The sequence below is a fragment of the Mustela lutreola genome, chromosome 4, assembly GCF_030435805.1.
Source record: "Mustela lutreola isolate mMusLut2 chromosome 4, mMusLut2.pri, whole genome shotgun sequence".
NCBI lineage: Eukaryota > Metazoa > Chordata > Mammalia > Carnivora > Mustelidae > Mustela > Mustela lutreola.
Genome location: NC_081293.1, coordinates 127,817,243 through 127,836,131, shown reverse-complemented (window position 1 = coordinate 127,836,131; position 18,889 = coordinate 127,817,243). Strand labels below are relative to the sequence as shown.

The 18,889-nt window shown below is 35.5% G+C and overlaps 1 protein-coding gene and 1 pseudogene across 1 annotated transcript in view; one reads left to right on the top strand and one right to left on the bottom strand.

Moving 5' to 3' along the window:
* ZNF804B (zinc finger protein 804B) overlaps positions 1-11,702 on the bottom strand; it is a 161,786-nt gene extending 150,084 nt beyond the window's left edge. Inside the window, exon 1 of the mRNA XM_059172535.1 lies at positions 11,646-11,702. Coding sequence (XP_059028518.1) covers positions 11,646-11,702 — 57 coding nt within the window. The remainder of the gene's footprint in view (positions 1-11,645) is intronic.
* A 175-nt stretch (positions 11,703-11,877) lies between these two features.
* Positions 11,878-12,990, top strand: LOC131830178 (60 kDa heat shock protein, mitochondrial-like; annotated as a pseudogene).
* Positions 12,991-18,889: the final 5,899 nt, after the last annotated feature.

The window sequence follows — 18,889 nt, the reverse complement described above, 5'->3', positions numbered from 1 at the left end:
TTATGCCAGGACTGCATGAATTTTGGGATGTATGAAATCTCTGAGATTAAGCACTTACAATGAAAACAGATTTGAAGTTTTTCCCCCCCACGTGTTAAGTGATAAAACTCATATGTCCAGTTTTAGATAATGACCATTTGACATTAAGATTTGAAAAGTGCCTTGACATTTCTACAACAGAACAGTTGAGAAACTACATAAAGTACTGCCTCTGAATATTCATTCACTGGGCATTTATTTACCATGAAAAATAATAACTCCATTGTCACTACTGATTTATTACCAATACTAACCATCACAGGGTAACTGTAGGAATTAAAAGTAACTATAATTACTTTTAATGGAATGACAGATTTTGACTTTATTTATACAGTATTCTAAAAAACTGAAATCCTTCATCAAGCTTTTGTAACTTTATTTTGAAGGGATTCCATTTGCAAAGGTAAGCCATGTAAGTTCATGACTGGAGCTCAAATTTTGTCCTTTTGGGCTTGTTTTCCCAGGAAACCCTTGGGAAATTGATTTGAAATACTGAATGGGAATTCAGTGAATAGACACTAAAAATTTACGATGGACAAATAAGATGTGACCTAGCCCAAAGAACAAAATGAAAGGTTCGTGCAGTAGGGTCAGTAGCTCTGACTTCAATTTCAGCTCAGTGGTAACCTTTTAATACCTTCTCCACTGAGTGACAGGATAAGAAGCCAAAAGCAGAAAATCAGCCTAGATCTCCCAGGCAGAAAGTCAGAAGTTTCCAAAGAAGCCCCGGGAGTGACTCAAAAAGGCAACATAATTCTCATAGGCATCTGTCGACTTGATTGTTTATGGCTAGCTTGTTCCTTTTTTTAAGGCAGAAAGGAAAACAGAGAAACTCGAAACTTCTTTAAACAGGGTTATTCATCAGAGAATAGAAAGGATCGAAGAGTTCACATAAGGGACATTTCAAGAGATGTAGTCAATATATAATTTACTCAATTCTTCCAGGTATTACCTATCTGACACAATGGTCTATGGTATGTGATTATTAAAAGTTCTATTCACAAAACTCTTAAAACTGCCTGCATTTCAACGGCAGAAATTTTCTTAGGAAAATCAGAGTCTTTTTATTTCTTTGGAGAAAATACTGATTTAATTTTCACATTAGTGTTTATTTCATTCAGCAGACTACTGACATTTTAAAATATTTTAAAATAGATCCCATTGTTTCGGAATTGCTTCAGTAATATAATTTACATTTTTCTTTGTTTATAGGAGAGAAAGGTAAAAGTAAAATACAAATAAGATTGAATTTTACAGGAGAATGAACAACTTTCCTATTTCTGTTCTCTTTCTTCTCATATACTCTTATTGGCTGAATGTTAGAAGCATCTGGAAGCCACACTGTATTTAGTTATACATACACATTGGGAACACTTCTATTAGCTACTGATATGATTGAATAATAATCAGTAACAATAGCTAACATTTGCTGGAAAAGTATTACGTGTGAGGTGCCCTATTAAACGTTTCAAAAGAAGTTACTTAACCATTTATCACAATCCTAAGATATAGGTCTTTTTCTGCAAGTTTTAGTTTAAATTCCAGTTAGTGAGCATACAGTGTAAGATTAGTTTCAGGTGTGGAATTTAGTGATTCATCACTTACACACAAAACCCAGCGCTCAGCACAAGGGCCTTCCCTAATCCTCAACACCCATTTGAACCATGCCCCCGCCCACCCCCACTCCAGCAACCTTCACTTTGCTCTCTCTAGTTAAAGATAGAGATCTTATATCCGGTGCAGCCAGGAAAATTAAAATTTACAGAGATTAAATAATTTGTTCAAGATTACAGGCATCAAAGATAGCAGGGCTGGACTATGCATCTATGTTAGCTTGACTGCTGAGCATATCCTCTCTACATTTCCTCTGGTTGTTTGTATGTAAAATTATGTAATAATCACTACTGTATTCAAGAAGTTAAAAAGTGAAGCTATTTAATTCATATGATTAAAATTTTGACATTTCCTCCCTGAGTATTAGCACTTTTTATATCATCTGCTAGTACTTGCTAATAGGAAAACAAACATAGGTGCAAGATAAGGATGGGATCCTTGTTATCATCTCATTGACAATGAAACTGTTAGGAATCTGGGCTTTGCTCTCGCATACGTGGGTTAGAAATTCAAATGATGACTGATCAGTGGTTGGAAACATACATACATATGGCATTCCTTTAATTTGAATTTTTTTTTTTCAGGGCCGCATGTAGAACCACTTTGTGGTCATTTTTTTTTCAATTCTTTTCATGTATAAACAATTTAATTATACTATTGATATTTAGCACTTTTAACTTAATTTATAGAGTTCATTTTATCTTCTTTCAACTAAGCTCCAGAATGCACAATGGGACATGTCTCTCCCCATTAGTTACCTGACTATTCTGATTTCCGTAATTCCAAAAATATGCAGAATTATTTCAGAAATATTTCAAGATGTACCATTTTGAGGATGGTCTATTTATATGGCAAACTTTAGGAAGAAAAACTGTCAATGTCTGCATGGCTTTACTTTATTTCTAGGAGTCTACTGGACATCTATAGGGAAACTACCTCCAGCTTACCATTCACACCCATTGTTGCATTTTAAATGTATTGCAATTTAGATGCCTCCTAATTTCAACACAAGCACTCTTAGAAGTACTTGACTGGCAGTTTCTATTGTCATGTTCATTATCCCCACATTTAGATTAATGTCACATCCTAATATGTTTATAAGTAATTCTGTAGTTTTATGGCTACATTATTGCCTCCTACAAAATGGGCTTACGATGTAAGATCTTCTTTCTGTCTCATTACTGATAAATGTTCATTGATTTTCTTCATCATCTTTTGAGTATGTTTAAATTTACCAAAAAAGTGGATCCCATCAATATCCCTGACCACGTACTGATGTTTACAGATGTTCCATGGTAATAATGTTTCTAGGGGATGATAGTTTAATGGTTCCCTGTTGGAGGATAACGAGTTTAAACATCATTTGGAAGCTCAATGATCTCTTTATTTGGAGACTGACTCAGAGTATGCTGAAGATCCTAGTTCATTTTGATTTCATGCCAAAAACTTTCTGAGTGGTAAATGCAGCACAGAATTCAGGAAGTTAATGGAAAATATGTCTAATTTTTGTGACTTTAAATTTAAAGGTGAAGGAACAGATTTTATTTCTTTGAATTTCTTAAGCTTCACAGAACTGAAAATGAAAAAAAAAAAAAAGAAAAAAAAAAGAGGATTTATTCTCTGAGTTAGTGCACTGATCCCAAATCAGTTATAATGAGTGTCTCTGAACAATGTATTCGTCATTTCTGCTCACTAATATGGAGCACAGGGTCTGGTCCACAGTAGGAAATAAGTATACCTTTGTGGAATTAATCAGTTAATATATTAAGTTGACTTTATGATTTTATGATTATAATCAGTTTGTAGGGTATAAACCACTTTTTAAATCAAAACCTGATGGTTTTAAAGGCTGAACAATACTACAATTAGAAAAACCAAAGAATTGGTTATATGTGCTTACCTTACTCCATACTGGACACACCATATGTGTAAAGTAAATACTTAATGTATGAATGCATTAGTGAAGTCATCAAAGCAAATATAACTCAGTGCTTAAACTATCACACTTTTTGGTCAAAATATCACATCTCTATTGTTCAAATGATTATTATCAAGGAATAACTATAGTTTCACTCCTGAATCCTGAAAGATATTCATTTATTACATATGAATACTAGCTCTTTTTTGTTTTTTCAGTTCTCTATGAAACATTGTTCTTTGGTGGCATTTTTTGAAATATGAAATATTTAATCATGTAAAATTTGGTTTGATTTTTTGAAGGTCTATTGTCATTTTAGATTTCAGAGTCTTCTTGGAAAATAAAATGTAAGGCTGATAGCAGCCTAAAGAAAGAAATAGTTCTTTTTTAGAACAACAGAATAGCAAACATCTTACTAGATATTATTCACTTTGATCTGTTCATTATTTAAAAAGAAAAGAATGCATATTGGCCCAGATCCTAAAGCTTACCACTATTTGTATGACATTTTTTCCACAAAATAAAATGACATGCATTTATTCATGGAAAATACGGAAAAACATAAAGACAAAATTAAGTTCATGTGACATCTCTGAATCAAATCAAAGTTTTTGTTTCTCTAAACTAATTCAAATGCATTTTCCCTGTTCTTGAGAAATTGTGAAGTTTTCATAAACCCTACTAAGACTTTAGGAAGATAATTATCTATACTTTTTTTTCATTTACCAGGAGTAATAACAAATATTCTTCATACAAGAGGATGAGTTGAATAGACTGTGTCTATCTAGTGTTATTAGGGAGACTATTTCTACATGGTATGACTTCTATACTTGAATTAATTTAAGGCAACTGCTACCAGCTCATTTTAGAATAATGGAAAGAAATGACATAAATTCACTGGGTTAAAATTTATAGGAAAAAATTGCTCTGGCAAATCTCTCAAAAATTATTTTGATACTTAAAATCTTTGATTTCAAAACCAAAGGAAAACTTTATTCTCATAAGGATAGCTGTTATGAAAAAAGAAAAAGAAAGGAAGGAAGAGAGGAAGAAGGAAGGAAGAAAGGAAGAAAAGAAATAAAAACCAAGAAACTAACAAGTGATAAAATGTGGAGAAACTGGAGCCCTCATGCATTCCACAAATAAGTTCAAAGTTCATATATTTTAGACAATTTTTCAAAGTGAAAAATAATTCTAAGACAAAAATGCACTTGATATTTCTCAGTTGTATTTTTACTGTGATATTATCAATAAAAAAATTAAACCAAATGAGAGCTTCATATTGTTAATTTATGCCAGTTTTAAACGTGTTTAGAACATACATAACACTGATCAGTGATTTTTTTTTTTAAAGATTTTATTTATTTATTTGACAGAGAGAGATCACAAGTAGGCAGAGAGGCAGGCAGAGAGAGAGAGAGGAGGAAACAGGCTCCCCGCTGAGCAGAGAGCCTGATGCGGGACTCGATCCCAGGACCCTGAGATCATGACCTGAGCCGAAGGCAGTGGCTTAACCCACTGAGCCACCCAGGCGCCCAGTGATTTTTTTAATCACTGATTTTTTTTCTTTTCTCTTATGGTAAACACATTTGAGCTAGGGAGGGGCCCATTTACATTTCCTGTCAGACCAAAAAAAGTAGAAAGATATAGATAGGAGATACCTGATACCTTTTCTCATAACTAAAATATACATATATATTATATACATATTTAGAGAGAGAGAGAGGAGGGGCAGAGAGAGAGGGACAGAGAGAATCTGAAAAAAGACCCCATGCTCCGTATGAAGCTTGACATGGCTCAATTGCATGACCCTGAGATCATGACCTGAGCTGAAACCAAGAGTGGGAGGTATAACCTGAGCCACACAGGCACCCCCAGTGAAATAACTGAGCCATCCAGAGGTCCCCACAAAAATATATTTTAAAATATCAAGTTTGGTAATGAGAGTAAAATGGCAATGAACTAATAAAAAGCCTTTATCTTAATGCCATCTCTCTGTGCATCAGATGGAGTACATGTTTTGCGGAATGTATCAAAAAGATGTAATAATATCTACGTATCTAATGATTTGTATATTTAAAGAATTTACAACTAACACTTTTGTGATATGAGTTCTGATAGGAAAGAGCTAGATGAGCTAAAGCAAATGTTAATTATAAGGTTTTAAACTTAAAAGGTATCAAATCAAATTAAACTCTGATAAAGACAGAAGAAAACTTAACTCTCAAGGATGCTGAGGGGGAGTACAGGAACAGACTAGCTGAGTGCTCACTTAGAGAAAAAGCACTTGCACAAGCACCTTTACACAATATTTGGACAAAATCCAAGATCAGCAAATACCTCAGCTACTTTCTTGGCTTATATATGGCTCCACATCTCACATAAATATACACCAGAATGCCCAACTTTCTCAGACTTTTCAAGTCGGAAAAAGTACCTTATAGATTAACACATGCAGATATTTACTGAAGGTCAGGCATGAAAAAGAATGATGATAAATAATTTGGCCCTTATTTATTTATTAGACTTTATTTTATTTTTTTCAGTGTTGCAAGATTCATTGTTTATGCATCACACCCAGTGCTTTTTTTTTTTTAAAGACTATATTGATTTATTAGAGAGAGAGAGTGAGCACAAGCAGGGGGAGTGGCAGGCAGAGGAAGAGGGAGGGCTCCACTGCAGGACCCTGGGATCAGGACTTGAGATGAAGGCAGATGCTTGACTGAGCCACCCAGGTGTCGGGGTCCTTATTTACTTTAGAACAGTTTGTTAATTAGCAGTTATAATCAGTGTTTCCTAATCACTCTGTGACTGAAAACAAGGGTTCATGTTGAATGATTTAACAGACCATAAATGCAGGATTTATACTCCAAATGTCATTTCCTAACATTGAAATACGTATTTAAAGAAATAAGGTCAAGGTAATGAAACTGTTCGAAAATAACAGATCTCGGGGCACCTGGGTGACTCAGCCTCTTAAGTGTCCGACTTCATTTTGGCTGAGGTCATGATCTCAGGGTCCTGAGACCAAAACTTGTGTAAGGCTCTGTATTGAGCATGGAGTCTGATTAAATTCTCCCTCTCCCTCTGCCCCCACCCTTGCCCCACACCCCCACTTGTGCACGCTCTCTCTATCTCTCTATTAAAAAATGAAATAAAAACTCAAAAAATTTATAACAAATCTTAATCATTGGCCAGAGATCTGTATCCATAAAGAAGGGCACTATCAGTAGTTAAAAAACACATTTTCCTCCATGAGTGAATTAACAGGAGGATAGGATGTTTAGCAACACACAATGAAGAGCAACAAAATGTGGGATATTACATGCAGGAGTGAAAAAACCAAACATACTGAGCTAAGTTGCTCTATGCAACCTTACCCAAAACGATCATCAAGGAAGACAAGCATTAGAATCTTCCAGAACTGTATTCTGGCTTGAGTGATTTCTAAATCTATACACCTAAGGCGAGACAGGGAGTTGGAGGATTATGGGAAAGGTGCGCCGAGAAGCAGTTAGGTCACACTCTATTGTTGTGCAGTAGTGGTAGGTACTCTGCTCAGCAGCATGCCTAAAAAGTTAGGGGGCTCCATTGCAATTTCCTCTGAAATACTAAGGAAGTGATCGATCTTTATTTGTCATTTCTGGGTGCAGAGATCATGCTCTGGTGAGCACGTCCATTTGTCATTTAGGTTGGCCTGAGATGGCGAAGAGCAACAAGGGCAGTGACAAGGGCGGCTCTATTTCCACTATGTCATACGCTTGCCTAGAAGCTGCACATTTCTTACAGTTTCCCTTAAAAATTTGATCTTTCCGATCAAAAACTTTCAAATAAATATGTGATGAGTTATTCTAATGGATAAAGTCTATAAAAGCTATTCTGATTCTAGTTGCATTACTTAGGTTCAAACAAGTCCAGAGGGTTCCTAAAATAGGTAATGAAATCTGCTAAAGGGTATTTTGCTTGCTTATTTTCTGGGGGGCTTCAGTGGTGTTTTTTCCCCTCAGATTGAGTGACTAATTTCATGAGAAAGTCAGCCCATTCCCTGAGACAATCCTTTCCATGGAAATGAGTAATCCACTTCCGTATAATGATAAGCCACATCAATTCCCTATGACTTAGGTTCTTCTACAAAAATTGAAGAAAATGATGCTTTTTGCATATTTCTTAGAGGTATGCCAGGTAGTAATGAGATAGTGTCTTTAGAGCATTAGGAATTCCCTGAGGAGATGTACAATACAAACTCAAATTACCACTCCATTATGATTTATCTTTGCTTTATATAAACTGTTTACTGTTAGCAGCGTTTTCCTTGTAGAAACCTTTTATATTGCTGAAGTGCATTAGCCATGATGTTTATTTCTACTCTTTGCTTGTAAAGGGTCTCAGGCTACAAAACAGAGAACTCTCAACTGCATTAGGAGCAACTCTTGTCTTCCCGGACTAATTTGTCCTTCCTTAAACGACGTCTCTACAGCAAGCAGCTTAGAAAATGTGAGCAAGAGCTCCCAAGGGACAAGTGAAATGCAACCCAGTAACAAGAAAGCTAATTTCCAATCTCATGAAGGGACTGGAAGATGGGCCCAGCTATCATCGCAAAACACACTGAGACAAAGAGACTCTCTTAACCCTGGCCTTGAATGCAAGGAACCAAGGTCCTTTTTGCACCTTCTCTCCAAGCCAGCCCTCCTGAAGCTACCATTCTCCTAGTCATTTGGGCTCCATTACCAAGAGCCAAAATTACTGTCTCTCACTTTCAGGGCCCAGGATAAAGTCTTTTCCTTTTTTTTTTTTTTTTTTCTTTTTTCCTTCTCAGGTCTCAGGGCTGCCATCCTAAAAGTTTATTTACCTCACCTTTCCTAGAGTACTTCAGCTGCCACCAGCTACCACCAGGCTGATTTTCTTGAATCTGAACTCTTTCCTACTTTCAACCTATTTAGTAAACTTGTGTCTGACTCCTACCTCAATCTCAAGATCCTCTATCATTTATAAATTCAAGCATCATAATGCAGCAGTTTCAAACATGGGAGTGATGGCCAGAAGATGGCTCTTCCAACTCTTGGCTTTTCTTTACTAGCTGCAGAATGCTTGAGAAAATTGTTTCTGTAATTCTTAGCTCCCTCAGCTGTAAAGTGAGAGAAATAATACTTATGTCTCCTTTTCTCCAAGAGCTGGTTGTTAGGAATAAGAAAAAAATGTAGGCCAAGTGTAGCGGATGGTGTCCATCACTCCATCTGTAACAAGCGGTAGTTGCTATTGTTGTATAATCTGGCTTCATTCTTTGCATGAAAATCACATCCTTTAACAGTGTTCAACGACCTGATAATAGTAATAGTAGCTAACATTTGTTGAATACCTCCTAGGTGTTGGGTCCTAGTAGAAGAGCTTTATATATGTAAATTCATTAATTCTCAAAATATCTTCAAATAAATACAAGAGTTACTTCCATTTTACTGATGATGGGAGTGAGGCACAGAAGGATCACATCACACTTAGGTTACACCAGTTAAGTCAGGGAGCTGGGACTCCATTCTAGTAAATCTGGCTCCACTACACTGGTTCCCTAATCCAATCTCTTGGCCATTCCCTCCCTTGAACCTGTGGGCTGCTGTTTCTCTTTCTTGAAATTTCTTCCCTTTCAACCTCTAGATTCCCATACTTCTGGATTTTTCAAACCCCACTTTAAGTTTCCCCCATTCTAAAAACCCCTGCAAGTTTTCACTGCATTAATTTTTTTCCTGTACTTTAATAATCCTGTATTATATAACATGGTACTTAATTACAAACTGCATCATATTATTTTTAAAAATTTTATCATGCATGTTATTTTTTTTTCTCTTAGTACCTTCTATTACCTCCCTAATAGCCTAGCCACAACTCCTTTGTCCTTCCTATGCACAGTACAGTACTGAGTACATTTCACTATGTTCTCAATGAATATGTACCAATTGTTACATAACAAAATTGTAGGCACAATATCACCTTGTCGGTGATATGCATTTTATATATGCTATCTTAGTTGAAATTGCATGTAATTATTCACATACAAAATTCCTCAATAAGTATTTAGTTATACTAAATTTATAACTAAATTTAGTTAATTGGGGGTCTTAGTTTCACCTTAATGTTATCAAACTTGTATGGAAAGCAAGTTGAGTATCTCTCTGGATCCCCTACGCAAATCCAAGCTCACACAGTTCCTGAGTCTTCCTCAGAAGAATGAAGACCTGTGACAAGTAAAAACAATTTCTCTGAAGTCTGAGAATACCAAGTTTGATCTCCAGAATGCTTAGATAGGTTCATTTTTTTTTATTTAAGACATTTTGAGAACTTATAATTTTCTAAGAAGACAATTTCCTTCAGAGTCATACATAAGTAGAGCTCTTACCACCAGGCAATTTCCTCTGACATTTTCTTAAAAATTTCCCATCTTTTCCCCTTCATCAGATGATGACTCCTTGCAGCTTTTGGTGGTGTGCTGGGTACTTCCTTCCCCCTCCTCTGTGATTACAGACTCAAACATGGCCAGGCAGTTATGAAGTCCACCCTTTAATCAACATTTGTCCATGTGAGGCGTAATTGGTCTTTTCAAGTTACTAGTGATGACGAGCTGCCTATGCAGGCTGGCAATATTTTATTACTTCTCAGTAATATCTGCCCTCTAAAACTGAAATAATTGAATGTTTGGACCATTTTGGCAGCCTTTCTGATTTTCAAATAAATTGTACTAAATATAAATCCATGTTTACTGAGAGACCTCCCACAGTGTTGAAGATATTATGATTATCTTTTAAATTAGAACAAAGCAGACTTACATATTGGGCTTTTTAATCTAATTCTCTGTAAAAAGCGATGCATAAAGTCAATTTCAGGTCTATGTTCCCTCAAATCAAAGATCTTTACAGATAGGTGAACTTGCCTTTATCCTTTTTAAGGAGGGCAGACATGATTCCAAAGCCATACCACTTCCGGCTTCTGGACCGAGTTTGTAACAGTCCAAAGAAGGGGAACTTTATGAAATGTGTTCTTATGCTTCTATATAGAAAATATAAATGAGTCAGATTAAAAGTAGTTGATGTAACAGTTCTTTAAAACTATAGGCTTTATCAGAGTTCATACTTGGGCTCATAAAAGGATTTTATAATGCTTAATCCCTCCTTTCTGAAAATACAGGAAACTGGCATAACAAAATTTCTTTCGTTTTTTTCTCTACTAATAAAACACCCTTTTCCTAAGGGAAAAGACAAACTATTCATGAATGCTTTGGTGCCAAGCAGTGAGCTACACATTTTTCACAGATATTAACTAATTTTACCTTAGATAGTTCTGGAGACATTTTAAGCCTATTCCATGGGTTAGTGAAATAGGTGAATGTCTTCCCCTGTGACATCACTGGAATCACAATTTTTAATATCAGTTTTCCCCAAAGGGCCTTTAAAAAATAGATACATTTTCACTGTGAAACATCAGGTTCACTCAGTTGCTGTAGTTGTTGAACTAGGTCAGGGAAACTCAGAAAGGGGCCTGTCTTCTCACTGCCCCATTCTACCTGCTCTATAGATGGAGATCTCCTGCCCACTCCCCCAAAACTGGGATGAAAATCTCCTCAGGTTTCTCAGTTTTTCCCATTACTCTGGGGAAATAAATAAATATTCCTTTAGGATTTACTTAAAAAAGAGAGAGAGAGAAAGAAGGAATCTGATTCTTTGTTATTAAAAATATTCAATGTTTAAAGTATCCGCCACCCTCTCAGCTTGGGCCAGTCCCAGTCTATAAACCTGTAGATGAAGATGCGTCTTCTCTGCGACTCATTTCACCTCCTTCCTCCCTCACAGTGTTATCGCTGACTCTCAAGGTCAGACCTGGTGAAGAGAAGATTCATGAAGAACACAAAGCCTGACACAGCTGGGGTAGTTAGAAGCTGCATCTGAGCGTTCTTCATGGCAGGTGCCAAGTCTCTACTTTCTTCTCGGATACATTTGTGATTTTCTTAGAGATACTTTCTCTAAGTCTTCTGTATTACAGTCCCCTTGATGCAGCCACTGCCTCCTCCAGCCTAGCTGCTTTGTTCCACCTGGACTGCCGCCTCCTCTCCTGAGGCGCTTGCATTCAGGTCATCCTCCTGGGACATGTCCCTTTGGAATGGCAGATAGGCCACAGCTTTCTAACACAAGTCCCTCAGGCTTCTCCCAGGATAAAGGGCCCTTCAGCTGCCTTTACAGTGAGATGCAACCTCACTCTCTTTACTCTATGGGCAGGTACACCATTCCAGTATATCTTTTGCTTTTTGAGTTCTCTTGGTGACAATGAGATACCATGCCACCAGAACTGATTTTATAACATTTCAAGATATATGGTACTTAGTATATTTTATTTCTTCATACTTTGTTAATATATCAAAAGATCAGAAATCTGAATTCCAAGATGCTTATGTTCTACTGAATGAAAAGGGAATTTCCAGTGTCCAGTCCATTGTATATGCTCTTCACATTGCCAACGCTCACCGTACGCCCTTTGTTATAATTGCTGAAGATACTAATGGAGAATCTCTGAGAATGCTCATTTTGAATAGGCTGAAAGTTGGTCTTGAAGTTGTAGCAGTCAAAGCTCCAGATTTTGGTGACAACAGGACCAGCTTAAACATATCTATTGCTACTGGTGCACCAGTACAGTGGTTGGAGGAGGACTGATTCTAAATCTTGAAGATGTTCAGCCTTATGACTTAAGAAAAAGTTGGCGAGGTCCTTGTGACTAAAGATGATGCCATGCTTTTAAAAGGAAAAGGTGACAAGGCTCAAAATGAAAAACATATTCAAGAAATCACTGAGCAGTTAGACATCACAATTAGCGGATATGAAAAGGAGAAGTTGAATGACTATCTGGCACATCTCTCAGATGAAGTAGCTGTGGGGCAGCAGTTAGTGGGGCAGGTGATTTGAATGAATGAAAAGAAAGACAGAGTTGGGAGATGCCCTCAGGGCTACGTGAGCTGCTATTAAAGAAGGCATTTTTCTGGGAGGGAGTTGAGCCCTGCTTTGGTGCATTTCAGCCTTGGATTCAATGAATCCAGCTAATGAAGATCCAAAAAATTGGTATAGCAATTATTAAGAGAACACTCAAAATTCCTGCAGTGACCATTGCTAAGAATGCAGGTGTTGAGGGATCAGTGATAGTTGAAAAAAATTATGTCAAGGTCCTCAGAAGCTGCTAATGACACTATGCTTGGAGATTTTGTGAATATGGTGGAAAAAGGAATCAGTGATCCAACTAAGACTGTAAGAACTGCTTTATTGGATGCTACTGGAGTGGGCTCTCTGTTAACTACTGCAGAAGTTGTAGCCACTAGAATTCTTAAAGAAGAAAAGGACCCTGGAACAGGTGGAATGGGAGGGGGGAAGGGGAGGTGTTATAGGATGTAGCAGGTTCTGATTTCTAGAAGAGTGTTTTACTATTATTAATGAACTATGAGAGGAAAGTCAAGGCAAAGTTTCTCAATAATAACATCAGAGAAGCCAGCTGAAGGAAATGACTAAAAAGGCCAGCTGGTGTTTAAGAAAATCACTACAGCCATGCGGCATCTAGGTGGCTCAGTCAGTTGAGCATCTGACTCTTGTTTCAGCTCAGGTTGTGATTTGGGGGCTATGGGATTGAGCTTCATGTCCAGCTCCACTCTCCATGAGGAGTCTGCTTGAAATTCTCTTTCTCCCTCTCCCTCTGCCCCTCCCCATTGCTCATGGACACTGCCCCCCCCCAAAAAAAATAAATAAATATTTTTTTTAAAAAAAGGAAAGAAAATCACTGCTCTGTCACCGACCTGTTAAGTAACCACGAGGAAGTTAATCTCTCTTTACCTGCTATCCTAATCTGTGAAAGGGGGTACTAATAAGTACTAGTATTTAACCTCACCAAATAATATGGGAGTTTAATAAATATAACTGTCTTATCACAGTTCCTAGCATATGATAGGCACTCAAAAAGTGTTAATTGTCACTTACATAAGAGTCTGGTACCTACTATATTATTCTCTGCCTTGGAGACCTCAAGGCCAATTGGAAAGAAATGTTTCTAATCTGTTCCTGAGAAGATACTGTTACATTTGTTTTCTTGAAGATAGTACATTTATTTTCATTCTCCCCCTGCTTCCCAGATGATTTGTGGCAGTTTTTAATAAATAATAAATATGCAATAACAACATCAAAATAAGGATAAAGGCCATAATGTCATGTATCTCAATAAGCTAGATAATTATAACAGCAATGTCAACCAATGGAGTTTTCTAAAATTGAGTATTTAACTTCAGACATAATGGAAGCCATAATGACCAAAGAAAATATGACACTCATCTAACAAAGTAATAGCACTTTGTTGAGTTACCTGAACTTCTTAAAGTTTTGAATATGTAGGAGAGTCTTTTTCTATAATGCTTCATGTATAAAGGAAGGAGCACTAAGGATAAAATAATAGCCTTTAAAAAGTCATTTTTGAGACTACTGTCTTGAATATATGTGGGGATTAATATTCTAATATTAATGAAACCAAGGGTTCTCAAACTTCAGCACATAAAAAAAATCAGCTAGAGATTAAATGCAGGTTCCTAGGTCAGCCCCTGGAAGTAGTCGGGGTACAGAGTGACCAAGAATCAGCTGTAGTTTCTTGCAAGGAGGGCTCAGACCACACCCAGAAACACTCAGACAAATGTGGGCAGAGTTTCTCTCACTTGGCACCAACCACTCAAGAACCACAGATAAGACATGGTTATGAAGTTCTATTTGAGTGCACCAGGCTCTCTTTGGAAGGATCAGATACCATGCCTATAGGCTCTCCTGTTAGTTTCAGAATGAAATGGGAACTGTTTAAAGATGCATCAAATGCAAAGACAACAATTTAGTTATTTAGAATAGAAAATACAGATAATGAGAAAATATCTTTAATTACAAAATGCTAATGTCCATTAGAAAAATATAAACAAAGTACAGAAGAGAGGGAGCATTAATGTATTCCACAAGAGAGAAGGGATGGTCAATATACATATGAAAAAATGTTTGACCTCATTATTAATAAAATAAATTCAGACTGAAATAAGGAAACATCACTTTTTATCTAACAGACTGGGAAAGAACAAAAGATTTCTGCTAACACTTTCATAATGACAGGAAGATGGGCAAAAGGACATTTCTGTACACTTAGTTGGAGAGAAAACTGCTACATTTTCTTTTTTTTTAAATTTTATTTATTTATTTGACAGAGAGAGATACTGCTACATTTTCTTAAAGGAGATCTAGAAATATGTTTAAAATTTTATAAGTGCTAAATTTTGACAAAGCTTAACATTTACACATCTAAGGGCTTGAACCTGAAAAAATAATTGTCTACTGTACAAAAATGTTAGTTTAGCAATGTACATCAAAGTACTTTTTATCCTAGGAAAAAATATTAAAGATCTTAAATGCCCAACAATTGGAAATGGTTAAAAATTATAATATTCACACTGGGTGTTGCATGCAACTAATGAATCATTGAACACTATTTCAAAAACTAATGATGTACTATATGTTGACTAACTGAACATAATAAAAAATTTAAAAATTTAAAAAATCTTAAAAATTATAATATTCATTATAATCCAATACAAGGAAAATACTAAATATTAAATGTGTGATTATGAAGTCCACAAAAACACCCATGAAAATATTTAAGTGCCAAAACATTATGAAAAATCATGCATAGTATGATGAATTTTTCTAAAGAAAGAATGATTGTATGTGGTAGCAAAAATCCTGAGGGTTCCACATCACAGGAGTAAACTACAAATACTTTTAGATAAAGTAAAAATACATTTCAGATGATTTTTGTTTTATCTTTAACTTCTAATAGCCTGAATTGACCAACGGAAAGTACAATTAGATCTTTTTCTTTAAAATATGTTAATTATATTTAAAAATATGTGATTTGATCACATAAAATATGTGATTTATATGAACCTCAAAATATATTATTCAGTAGCATACCACTATGGCTTTTTCCTGGCACCAAAAAGAATGGCATCTTAGCTAGGTTTACATTTCCTTCTCTGAACTACTTCCTTAGATATCTAGCTGTTGTAGAAATATCTGGGAGTTGTATAAAAATAAAAATTGAGTGCAAAGACACATTCTGACCTGTACTTTTAAAAGTACTATAGAACTTTCCCCAGAAAGAAACATTCTGATCATTGAGACACTTTCAGTATTTTTCCTTCAGTGCCTCAGAGATGTTCACTCAAAATAACTCTACCTTGAACAATACCATAACTTGGGGGGGAAAAACTGTTTTGGGAATTGTGCTCTTCCAATGTTGTGAGGAGAAAAATAGTCCAAAAAAATAAACCCAAGACAAAACAAAAAACAAAACTCAATTGTTTTACTCTCATAGTTTCTTCAAGAGTTCATTTCTGAATTTTTAAAGAGCTCCTGAAAATCAGTATCAAAATTTGTTTATCTCTGCTAGTGTTTTCCCAAAATGAATAAAGCTCTGAAGTAAACACTTGCCTTGACACAATTTGTATTTGAGCCAGAGAATGTATTGTCTTTGGTTAACTTATAAGCTGCTCTATTTTTCAGAATCCATCAGGTACAGTTGGGACCTAAGATCATTATCATTATTGAAGCTCCTTGTCTTTATAGACTATTTTGCAACTTACAAAGCATTTTCATACACAATGCATTACTTTCATTTTTATTTTCTGACATCCTTGTGAGGTAGGCAGAACAGGTAGCATTTTCTTCATAGAAATGTGAGTGACAAAAGTAAAGCTATTTATGTAAGATCTATGTACCATGTCACTATCTCAGTATACTAGTGGTGCCTTACTGACCTAAAGGTCTTCATGGGGGATCACATGGTATATCATTTACAGAAGAGAAGAAGATCTAGTAATCTTGGTAAGTAAAAAAATCCATGAACTTCGAAACTGTAGAAGGAGATGAAAAACTGAGCCTCTATGTGTTCTAAAAACTAGAGGATCCCCAAAAGGAAATCAAACTTATTATTTTAAGAAGTAAAAGCCTTTAAATTCTAACAATGAGATATAAAATTTTGATGCTTCTTTTATAATAACTAATGATATACTCTTGACTGATATTCTTGTTTCTAGACATGAATAAGTTCCAAAACTTATTTACAAAATGAGTAGAGATTATTAATTAAGCAGAAGTTCAGCAATCTGTGTAGGGATTACTTTGTATATTAACTAGAGATTGGTTTCAATCCAAAACTAGCATTGCCTGAACCTCTAAGAAGCTTCAAGAGCATCTAATCGAATATTCCCCATAGGATATTTTATGACCATGGAACCATCAAGAAGTTCCTCTTGAAAAGAGATTTAGAGTCGAATATTTTTAGAAAATCCAGTATATGACACTACCCTTTTAGATTCTCATAAGGAAAACTGGTATATTGTAGACTACATATAAAGAAGCTTATGCAGTATGCTCTGTCCCAACTGTTTCAATTCCTTCTCATAAAATCTATTTTCTTAAATAATACCTGTTAAAATTTCATGGACCCAGAATACCAATATGTTATGTGAGTCCTTTTAGCCAAGAAACAAACCAATTTTGAAACAATAATCAGAGAAAAATATGTGCTGTAAAAATACATTTTGGTCTCTCATAAGCATTGTATGATACTCATTTTAAATCATCTTATTGGAATTTCAGCATAGTGCTCTAAAATTACCAGTTGCAGTTACTTGGGAACAAAGGAAGAATACACATATACTGATTGTTGTCATTTACTGACTCTGTTTTTTAGCAAATATATCAAGACCTAGAGACATGCACTGTAGGAAAAATAGGTATCACTCATTATTCTAGAAATAACAAAAATTTAGTCTTAAATCATTCAAAAAACAGTGTGCTCAATTTTTAAATTTTATTTTGTAATAAAAAAAATTAAACTAAAACCTATGGCCAGGTTTCTTCTCCCCTTAATGAAACACTTGTGAATACTTGGTAATAACCACTATTGATTAGCTAAGACCACTAAGATTTTTTTTTTTAATAAGACTGAGAAAAAACAGAGATTTACCTTAGTAGAAATAGGTTTCTTTGAACTAAAGGATTAAGGGGAATGACAAAAACAAGAGGTTTAGAAGTCAATGCAAGTACAACTTCTTTTGGTAATTTCTATTTCTCTATATATAAAATTGTGGTTCATGAGTTTGAATGTATATACAAATATCATACATATATATTCACATCAATATGTACATCTGTATGATGCAGTAGAGTATATTCATATGGCCATTTCATGAAATTGATTACTTCTGTTTACAATGATTTTATTAGTATACCATTAAGTTCCAAACATCTATTTAGCTCTTCTCCTTGGTGCTATTCACAGATGTGACAGCCAGCTCATCACCAGAATCAGCCTGCTGTTAGACAGCCCCTAAGCCTAAGAGATTAAGAAGAAAGCCAAGTAGTTTCCCTGACATCTGTCATATTGACAGGCCAAAATTAAGTACAGCTGAAAAGAATGAGGCAATCTTGTCTCTAGAGTTTTCTTCTTGAGAAGAGTGAAGGTCAATCATGATGCCAAGTATTGATCATGGGAGTAATTTAATAAATATATATATATTTATTAAATTATATATAATAATTTATTAAATTATATATATATAAAAAATACTACCCAACTAGTCCTGGAATTCCCTACAAATGTGGACCAAGTGGGGAAGGGGGCTTAAATGAAAACAAGTCTTTCTGGGTTGAGATCACTCCTCACATTTTTTTCAAGGACCTTGAAATTATCAAAACCCAGAAAACTGTACTTCAGAATTACCATCCAGATCCCTTTGTGCATTTGGTCCTAAATAAAAACACAAATCTCTACTGACCTTTGCCTATAGACTGCGCTGTAAAATTATAATCACTGATTTTTGAGATAGGCCGATGGAGCTTCATTATTTTCTTTTTATCTAACCTTACACAAATGGCTTATTCTCACTAAGGTTCAGTCTTCTCAACTATAAATGAGGGACCACTGTCTTTCACAGAGTTTTTATGTGGTTAAAGGTTATGTATATGAAGTGCTTACCACAATTACTGATTTATAGCAAGTGCTTCATAGTGACTAATATTACTGTATTACTGGCATTTGAGTCTACCTGTTGCCCATGCAGAGCTCTAGGAAAACATCTCTCACTCCTGTTACTTTGCTATGTGGTTCACCTGTGGTTCATCAGTATCCTTCCCCTCAAGTCTTCCAACCAAAATTCCTTTCCTATGTCCTCATCACCATGGCCAACCAGAGTTAATTTATAGCTATATTGGGAAG